At 40.3% G+C, this 10,475-nt stretch overlaps 1 protein-coding gene across 2 annotated transcripts in view; it reads right to left on the bottom strand.

Annotated features, from left to right (window-relative positions):
* Window positions 1-3,043: 3,043 nt before the first annotated feature.
* Window positions 3,044-10,475, bottom strand: part of LOC102239241 (chromosome unknown open reading frame, human C11orf88) — a 35,279-nt gene continuing 27,847 nt past the window's right edge. Inside the window, exons 5-7 of one of the 2 annotated variants that reach the window (XM_014541012.1) lie at window positions 6,209-6,280; window positions 5,586-5,638; window positions 3,044-3,568 (exon numbers count right to left, since the gene is read on the bottom strand). In XM_014541012.1, coding sequence (XP_014396498.1) covers window positions 3,511-3,568; window positions 5,586-5,638; window positions 6,209-6,280 — 183 coding nt within the window. In that variant the 3' untranslated portion in view covers window positions 3,044-3,510. The remainder of the gene's footprint in view (window positions 3,569-5,585; window positions 5,639-6,208; window positions 6,281-10,475) is intronic. The other variant, XM_014541018.1, reaches the window with a different exon arrangement.

The following is a 10,475-nucleotide window of genomic DNA, read 5'->3' as shown; positions in this document are numbered from 1 at the left end:
GGGCAGCGAGCAGGGGAGGGGAGCCAGCTCCCGCCCCACTCCGAGCTTCCCGAGGAGATCCCGCATTTGCCTAGAGCTCAGGGCCGGGGCAAACCCGCCTGGCTTCGCTGAAGTCTGATGACAAGAGCACTGTGGCTAAAAACAGGACCGCGCCTCGTCCCCCCCACCCCCCCCTCCTGGGGACACGCCAGATGCACTTGGGAGAGGCAGGCACAGAGACCGCCTGGGGCTGGTAGGGTGCAGTGCAGGCTTCGGGCTACTGGGAGAAAGGAGTAGTGGGTGCGGAGAACAGATGCTGAGTAGGCACTGTGCCACTGGCCGGGCGCTGAGGGGCAGCATGGATCGCGTCCCTAGAAGGAGGCTAAGTTGAAGTTCTGGCTGAGCGGAGAGCAGCTCCGCTCGAGGCCAAAGGATGACTGAATTCAGCGAGGAAGTAACATTGTCCTGCTTTTTGCAGGGTTCGTGTTTGTTCTGCCTTGAACTAGTGATAGAAAGGAGATAGCCCCGTCCCCCACTCAACAGTGACCGGAGTTCCTCTGGAAACGCTTTCCTCACAACCCAGCCCTCCATGTGTGCTCCTTCTAAGCTCCCACAGCAGCTGTGTTTTACATTTGGTTTTCAAATATATCCAGTCAATAATGTAAGCCTCCAAAAACGAAGGCGCTAAGCAGAGGTGCGTCTGATTTCCCTGCCTTTGCCTCTCCGTGAAGCACAGCAGAAACTCCATCTGGGCTGACTTCTGGTTTGGGGCCTCAGCTTGAGCCACTGCAATTCTAGACACAAAGGTCTGAATACAGGCTGGGGGGTGTGGGGGTGTGGAGAGGCCTGCTTCAGTACCAGCTGGTAATATGGGGAAGCTCTGCTACTGCAGAAACCAGTAGCAACAGCAGGAACTTATGGCAAGTTCATGTACCACCAGTCTTTATGTCCGAATTAGAATATCGCGTATCCAGCATACATTCTTTCTAGAAATTCCTCATTATCTAAACAATCAAAGAGAGAGCTGCTCTGGTGAAAATCAGCCTTTGATTTTTTTGTTTCCAGTCCTGTTTTTCTTCACTTAATGTCTGTGTGGCCTTTGAGAAGTTTTATTGTGTGGGTTTTGTTGTTGTTGTTTTTTCCTAAGTTTCAATTAAATCTTGGTAACACTAAAAGTTACCTCAACTTTTGTGAAGGGTTGATAAGCCAAACAGATGTTCAAGTATGTAGGTAGCTGGGCACTTCATGTCAATTGCAAAATATTTATTTCCAATATTACAGCATCGTTACAACCTAGAGAAGCTGTTACCTTGGTCCAATTAATTAAATTGTGCCCTGAGTTCTCCCTTTGATACGCTGGCCCTTGGTCCAGAGAGACTTCGTTGAGGCATGCAGTGAACCTAATGTGGTAGATTGTAATAACCCCGATTCTTCACACCACCCTGTATCCACACCCTTTATTATGTGACTTTGCAGTTCCTCTTACTAAGGGGGCAGAGTATGTTTCCCTCCCTCTGGTCTCTGTGTTTGAACATGTGATTTATTTGGCCGACAGAATGAACCAGAAGTTCCTGAACCAAGACTGGAAAAAGGCCTCACATGTTTTCATTTGTTCTCTTGCTTCTCTGCTACTCTCTTAGGGGAAGGTAGCTCAGATATTCCACTGGTCCCTGTACATCCCAAAGAAGATGTGAGGAGCAGAGCTGCCTCAATCCACAGGCCTGTAGTGAAAAGAGACCCGCCTAGGTGCTGTAGCCTGAAGCACAGCTGTCTGGCCAAGCCTAGGTCAGCCGAACCCCCAACTGACCTACAGATGTGTGAGCAAGAATAAATGTTGACGCTCACTTTGACATGCAGTATTGTTGCAGTAATACCTAACCGTTACCCCTGGCAATGCAGACAGGTGTCACCAGGGAAAGGCTGGTTGCCAAGAAAGCTCACAAAGTGGAATTTTTCTCGGTAAAATTATCTTGGTCCAGGGTCCAATCCTTAGTTTGACAAACTCAAACCCAATCTAAGAGCCTAATATATTTACACATTGAGAAATACAATCATCAGGTAAGCCCATGTTTGCATCAGCCTGTTGAGCACATACTCTCCCTATGGGCAAAAGATTACTCAGTGAGCATGGGATCAGAAGAAAGGGAATTACTTACATGATTTGGAAGTTTAGGCTTTGATAGCCTGCTATGTCATCATTAAAGAGAGCTGTCTGTCTGGCAGACAAACACATCACCCTGATAGGGTCACTTTTATTCTTTTAATTCTCACCTGAGGATATTTTTCCATTGATTTTTAGAGAGAGTGGAAGAGAGAGAGAAAGACAGAGAGAAATATTAATATCGAAGTGTGAGAAACACATTGATAGGTTGTCTCCTGCACGAGCCCGACCAGGGCCGAGGAGGAGCCTGCAACCCAGGTACTGGCCCTTGACTGGAATTGAACCCGGGACTGTTTGGTCTGCAGGCTGACGCTCTATCCGCAGAGAAAACCGGCTGGGGCCTTTTCATTCTTGATGGTGCTGATATGAGATTTCCACTTTATAACTTTCTAAACTTTTCTTAAGGCCTACTTTCTGTTCAAAACACTTTTCTTCAAATAGTGTTGTGGTGGAAACTGCTAGTTTCCACTAATATTCATTCTCTATTTCTTTTAGTGATAGAGTCCTGAATTTTAATTGGGTAGATCCTTCCTTCTCCCCCATTTAAAGCCTATTTCCTGGCCTCCCTTGCAGTTCGGTGTGTCCCTGTGATTAAGTTTTGTTGGCACTGCAAACAAAATCAGTTGCATCTGATGGAGGTTATGTCCAGGAGCTGCAGGTGGAGGCCAAGTGAAGTGAGTGGTGGTCATAAATAGAGCTGTGAGCACTGGAGCAGAGCGTACAACCCTGAGCAGGAATGCCAGTGGGACAATGCCGAAGAACAAATACTTAACCTTCTCTTTCCCAATATACACCAAAGAGAATGATCTTTAAAAGTGAGGGAGGTTGGCACTGGGATGTACATGTGCGTAAGACATAGGAATGCTAAGCCCGCTAGTCACAGAACTAGAGCAATTCATTCCTGACTGCAGACATGTTCCAGAAACCAAATATTGGAAAACAGATTTTTTTTTTTAACAGCAAGAAAACCTTAAAGTTTTTAGGATTGCCCTTTCATCCCTATTTGCTTATTGTTTTTACTAGTAGTCTACTAATTGGGGCACATAAAGCCCTGTTTCTTGTTTATCTGATATTCATAACATAGGTCAAATATAACAATTCTGGAGACAACAAATAAAAACAAGAAAAATAGGAGTTTGAGAATGTATAAGATGAGAGAGATGGTTATTGTGTGGTGTCAAAAACAGTGGTATCCAATAAGTAAAATAGATCCAAATATTCAATAACTGGTAAAATTCCTGGAAGTCTGCATACTTAACTTTTATTTCTTTGCCTATTTTAACAAATGATCCCAATGATCCTGATGTAGGACTAGGTTGTTTCAAAAGTGAAGATCTAAGTGAGTCATCCTCTAAGGCGTGTCAATCAATTTAGTTCAAGGCTTTGACTTCTTCTTGGTCTTCCTTATTGGACTCTGGAATCACTTTCCTGTTGACAGTAACATAGATCAGTTCCCACACACAGAACTCTGTAGTTGTGAACACAAAGTAGCATGGAAACAACTTTCAAAAGTTTTCCCAATAAAGATTTACTGTCTTGGATTCTGACAATGCATTAGATTTTGCAACCAAGTGTAAACTTATATGTGGGAGAAGCTGTAATTCTACTGTAAAGTGTGATTTGAAGGGCATGAGAGAAGACCTCCTAACCCTAAATATGTTTTGCTCACCCAAGAGTCAAACTTGGGAGATTTCATCATTGCTAATTGATTGTGATGGATTATCTATTGTTCCTTCTAGTCTGTCCTCTATTATGCAAATATTCCTGGAGTGGATAATAAACATATTGTTACTAAAATCTTACTCTGTACACACTTTCTAGTTCTTTCTTTCTGACAGTAGGGAATTTGGATTGTCTTAAGATCTGTTGGATAAGGGATGGTAAGGTTGTATCTGTGTACTCAGAGGGGTTTGGGACAGATAGGAAAGAATGGAGGGAGGTAAAAGAGGGCAAAATTAAAGTATTTTACAATGTGTCTAAAATATTTCAAAATTTTAAAAAATGTTATAAACTAATGTACAGTATAAAAACATCACTTTCTAAATTAACTAATACTGAACAACATCTTTCTGAATATTTTCTGAATTCCTACATGTAGGGAGTATGCTAGGCACTTTGAGTGACCCAGTTTCTAATGGAGCTTACAATACAGTCACAGACAAGGTAAAGGTATGTGAAAAGTTAAATAACAACTCAAGACATAATATCAGTTGAATAATAATAGAATGTGGGCACAGAGCAGTGCGTGATCAATTGCCAAAAGATGGTTATAGTGTAAGAAGCTCAGAGGAAGAAGTTGTCACAGTGAAATGGAAAGAAATGCAAGTCCTCAGGACAGAGGAGGGAGAATTAGCAAGCTGATATACAAAAAAAAAAGAAAGAAAGAAAATAAGCAAGCTATGAAATATGTTTTACTCTTGGATCAACATGGGCAGTAGTAAGGAATGTTCTGACCATTCCTGTAAAAATATGTACAGAAATTGAGGCACCCAGAGATATCTGCTGATGCTACTCAAATAGCAGTCTTTATTCATTGTTTGAATCAAGTGAATCTTCATTAGACCAGTTTTGCTTCCTCCTTAGAAGTTACATCTAATCATCTGGCTAAAATGCAAGAAATTAAGTTTCTGAGCATTGTGTGGACAATATAGCCAGGTGACAGAATGATTTTTTCCATTTTCCCCAGTTTTAAAAATTAGTGTAGATATATTAATTTTTCTTTAATAACATTTGATAACATTAAAGGGAGTCAGCCTCAATACCAATGGGGTAAGAATAAAAATTCTATTACTTTCTAACTGTTCTTCCCTGAAGGTATTATGCAAATAAATACTTTTAAAATAAATGTTGAGTTAGCCACATTGGTTTTCAGTCATAATAAAAAAAAACACCTGAGAGTTCTTAAATGATTAACTAGTGGCTGCTGGTTTCCTTTCAATAGTTCTGGACCCTGTGCCTGGTCCTGCTCTAATATTATTCTAGGGATAAGGCTTTGAGCTCATCACTGTGAGGGTAAAGCCCTTGCTACATGGATTTAGATTCAACAGATATGCCATTGGTGGTGTCAGCACTGACAATAGAAGACCTACTGATTTGCTAAGGATGGTGGGGCTAGGTGTGGGTAGGGGAGAGGGGAGTGGAGAGGGCACTAGCAGGTGGATACAATAGCCCAGGTTAAGAAAGGAGGGGGAGAGAATGTGTACAGAGATACAAGGTTGATTTACTTTCCTGTTTACACTAATTTATGCTTGCATATTTCACAGAAATGGAAGTGGACACACAGGCTTTAATATAGAAAAGAAGAAAGTTTATTCAAGGCAAGAAATCTCTAAATCAGTGGGTGGGTTTTTAGAAGATTTGAGTATAGGGGGGCAAAGTGAGTAAGAAAAAAGTGCTTTTATGGGGTAACTAAAAAAGTAAAAATATTTGACAGAAGTAAACTTACTTTGCTTTGCAGACTTTGCTCTTTGGTTTATAAGGAAGGGAGACCAGTTCTTTCTAAACAAAACAAAAAATCAAAAAGGAAATGTGTTACTTTTTGCACTGACTGAAATTTAATTGAAAAAAAATTTTGAGGTAAAATTATCACAGAGTTTATACAGGCTAGTTTCTTAAATCTGGAGACTGTGGGGTCAGAAATGTTCCAGATTAGGGAATTTGGGGTTCATTCAGGAGAGTTTATACATTCATAAGTTTACAGGGTGCTACTGTAGTTTTTATTAAGTTTGTTTATCATCATTTAGCATTTGTTTTTGCATGATCTAAGTAAGATCAATCATCATAAAACAAATATTAGCACCGAAGTAGCCCATGTTAATACTGCAGCTTTAAACTATGTGATAATCAGCTCACTGACAATAGCATCTAATTTCTCTGGCATCAGAGCTGGCACATCCTGGAGATATCTTTGGTTTATCAAGGATTGCCAAATTATCTGATGTCTATACCCTGACCCCCTCTAGTATATAAAAGGCTCAGGACCTTGTTATCTAGATTCAAGGGGTCAATCTTGGAGAATTTTCGATAGTTCACCACCCCTCACCCAGATAGATTTATCCAAATGCCTACTATCAGTCTCACCGAGATCCTTTCTTCTCTTTGTTTTTTTAAGAGTTGGAGAATCTCATCTCTCCTTTTAGCCTGTGTAAAGAGGGAAAAAGTGGGTGAGTCTTTTGACTCATTAATGCAATTTTTGTGTCCACCAAGAGTAGATTTTTTTCCCATTTTTCTTCTTGCATTTTGGGGCAGAATTTTAAAATATTTTTTTCCATAATAGATTTATATTTTTCATTTGTAACACAATGCAGTTTTTATTCCAGAGGATGGTGCTCTGCAAAACAATTCGATCCCAAATAAAAGGGATTTTCTTGTGCATCTAATGATTAACTTTTATTAAGACTTTAATTCTTGAACTATGCCAAGAACTTTATATACGTTATGTAATTATTTTCTTATAATAACTCATAAGTTTGACTACTATTATACCATGTTATAGATGAGGAATCTGAAGTTTACTAAGGTTAAGTAACTTACTCAGGCTATTAAGTACAGAACTAGATTTGGTATCAATTGTATTTGACAACAAATCCCAAGCTAATGACCACCACACTAAATTGCCATTAAGTGATAGCAAGATACAAAATCAGCAAGCCCAAACCACATGCCACCACCTAAGTATTATAACAGGGCTCTTTCTAGTAGCTTGCGCATGAAACAGAGCCTTATTCTCTCATCTCTCCTGTCTTAGATATTGAGACATGCACATTCTCAAGTTTTCCTAAGTGTAAAAAACTAATTTAATGCAGGCATGAAGATTTATCAAGATATGGACTATATAAAAAGAGGCAAATATAGGTACAAAATTTTTTTCATAATCACTTATATTCAGTTTTGGAGATAGCCAGGCAGAAAATTTCATCTGGAGTATTTGAGAACAAAAGAAAAACCTGAGAATCTGACAAAACCTGTGACTTCAAATGGCCAAAAAAAAAAAAAGAAAGAAACTCTGTTTAGATCAAGATTAGAAGCAAGAGGCTTCTGGTCTGGATGGTGGCGAAGGTAAATATGGTACTCTCATCCTCCCACAGTCACATAAAAAATACAACTAAACTACAGGACGATCATCATTCAGAACCACTTGAAATTTAGTTGAATGGAAGTCATACAACTAAAAATATAAAAAAGAAGCCACACCAAGACTGGCAGGAGGGGCAGAGATACAGAACAGGCTGGTCCCACACTCACGTGTGGTAGACAAAAATCAGGAGGGATATTTTGGCTGCAAAAGACTCTTTGAGTATTGATGGTTCCCAGCCTCACACCAGACCCCCAAGTCTAGGGTTCCAGTACCAGGAAGAGAAGTCCCAATAACTTTTGGCTGTTAAAACCAACAGAGATTGTGGTTGAGTGTAATGGAGGCTGCTGGAGTCGCAGGCAGTTCCTCTTAAAGGGCTCATGAGCAGACTTACTTGACTTACTCCCTCTGAACCTCAGTGCTGGAGCAGGATCTCCAAAGGCATCCAGGATGTATGGGGAGGAACTAAAGAGTCTGGCATCAGCGTGGGAACCGGAGGGACCACTTTCACCCAGATAGAAGTGCTGGCAGAGGTCATTGTTCCTTTGCCGAACCCTTTCCCCACAGAGTAGGCAGGCAAGCACCATATCTGAGTCTCTATCACCTGACTATCACTGTTTGCCTCACCCTAGTGATTCCCTGAGACCCTACCCCACAAACTTGCAGGTCTACCCAAGCTGTTTCCAGTGGGTTTTCCTAAGTCATCCATTGGTCCATTCAAATTTATTGAGCACTGCACTATTTTCCCCGGGCTTCTGTAACAAAGTTTCAAACTAGGTGGCTTAAAACAACGTATTCATTGTTTCACAGTACTGGAGGCTAGAAGTCCCAAATCAAGGTGTCGGCAGGGCCAGCAATCTGTGGCTCTCCTTGGCTTGCAGCTCTATAACCCCAATCCCTGCCTTCATGGTCACATTGCTTTCTTACTGTATTTCTGTCTTCACACGGCTGTCTTATAAGGACACCAGTCATACAGGACTAGGGGCTAACCCTACTCCAGTATTAACTTCTTAACTAATTTCATCTGTAATGATTCTATTTCCAAACAAGGTCACATTTTGAGTACCAGAGATTAAGACTCCTCACAGATTTTTGGGGGGATACATTTCAATCCATAATGAGCACCTATGATGTCACAATACTGTGCAAGAGGCTGAATAAAACACAGTCCCTGCCTGCAAAGTGATTGCAGATTTGTGGAGAAAAAGACAAGTAAATAATTTCAAATGTGCAATGATGGGGTCAGTATACAAAGTGCAATTAAAAAACTGAAGAGGGATCCTTAATGCAGACTAGAGTGTGTATGTATCTTTCAGGGGAGTCAGAGAAGATGTCCTAGAGGAGGTGATGTCCAAGCTTGGACCTAAAAGTTGTCGTCACCCAGCAACAATAGAGACAGGATGGGAAGAAAGCTTTTGAGAAAACAGGGTGTGCAAAGCCCCAGAAGCTGCTGCATTGCTAAGTGATTCCTCAAGGTGATTCTCCAGCCCTTATACTTGCAAGAGAAGCCACAACCCTCAGGCATGCTCTGAGACACACGCGAGGAGGAACCCATGCTGGGGAGAAGTAATCAGCAACCAAGAACAATGGTGCTTTGGTTGGCATCATTCTGCTCAAGTCATGTTAATTTTATCTTTTATGAGCCTACAAACTTTTTATTTTATTTATTTTGGGACAATATTTCTTTTATTTGAATACTAGAGGCCTGGTGCATGAAAATTCATGCACTGAATGGGGTGTCCCTCAGCCTGGCCTGCCCCCTCTCAGTCTGGGAGCCCTTAGGGGCGGGAGGCCACCCTGTGATCCAGGAAGGCGATGCCCCATCACACCTCTGCTGCTGCCACAGCTGGCAGTACAAGCCCTGGGTAGTTGGGGTCTAAGGGGACTGGGGGACTCTGGAGGCAGGCGCACGAAGCGGCTTGCCTTGCACCTGCCACCCCAGCGGGGTTGAGGTGACTGGGAGCTGCCATCTTGTGGCTGTGGGCGCTGCCATCTTTGAGGGTGGGGGCAGTCAATTAGTATATTCCCTCCTTATTGGCTGTGGGTGCCGCCATCTTTGCGATGGTATGAGAGTCAATTAGCATATTCCCTCTTTATTAGATAGGATTAGGCATCATATATTATAGCTATTGAAAGAAAATAAATTCAGGGTATTTTAAAAACTAAGCTGAATTTCATAATACCTGTTCACTTGCTATGTACTGAATAAAATGTCTGTAGATAAAGACATGGGATATTTTCAATGTAGCTACTCAATGTTAGTTTCATTTCCAAGTTTTCCATTGCACATATACTGAATTGGAATCAATTGCTGCCACACAGTGATTACATAGCACTTTATATCTTTATTATGGTATTGATCTTACTTTCCCTGCTTTATCTCATAGTTGCTACCTTGTCTCTTTCGGAGTCTTACTCATCTTTTATCCTTCCTTAGAGCTTAGCAGTGCCTTGCATATTATACTCAATGATTTTTTGTTGAATTGAATTGAAATTGATTGAGTCATGATGTATGAATGAAATCATTACACTGACTAATACACAATTATTAGCCTAAGCAAAAAAAAAAAAAAAAAAAGTTTTAGAAGGCGAATTTAAGCAGGGACAAGTTTAATTCTTAAAATCCCCTTTGGACAAAACGACATGATTATTTTCTGTGTAGCCATTGGGTAGTCATAGGCAAGTTATGTTGTTATAATCCTTCTAATATAAAAAAAGACAAATATTTAATTACAAGATTCTAAAATATGAATTAAAAATGCATAATGGTGATGGGAAAAATAATAAAGTAAAATAAAGGGAAAATGTTATGTTAACATAAAAAATTAATTCATTTTCTATTTTTATTTCAGGTCCTTTTTAAATCATGGATTTTAGTGCCTAATAAGTTTTATAATATAATATAATACACCAGAAACAAAGCCTTCAAATGTGATTTGACTTCTGCTTCCTGGACATGTTTCCTGGGAATGAATAATAAAACTACTGTAAGCAGCTGTATCATCAGAACAAGAACATTGCAGAGTCTAAGATATCTCTGCCAGGATAACGAAATAAATTCAGTGGCGAGAGAAAATCCTTGCAATTACTTCATTAGTAGGGATAAATAACTTACTTGTTAATTTCATAACAAAATTATCATTTCTAATCATAGTGTTTTGATTGTGCCCATTGGTGGAATTTTATGATATCTTAATGTATTAACTTTAAAAATAATACTAAACGGGGGTCAGGATTTACACTTATAATATTTTTATATTA

Source organism: Myotis brandtii, unplaced genomic scaffold (assembly GCF_000412655.1).
Source record: "Myotis brandtii unplaced genomic scaffold, ASM41265v1 scaffold1062, whole genome shotgun sequence".
Classification (NCBI taxonomy): domain Eukaryota; kingdom Metazoa; phylum Chordata; class Mammalia; order Chiroptera; family Vespertilionidae; genus Myotis; species Myotis brandtii.
Note: the sequence above shows the minus strand (reverse complement) of the source record. Positions and strands in the feature narration are given on the sequence as shown.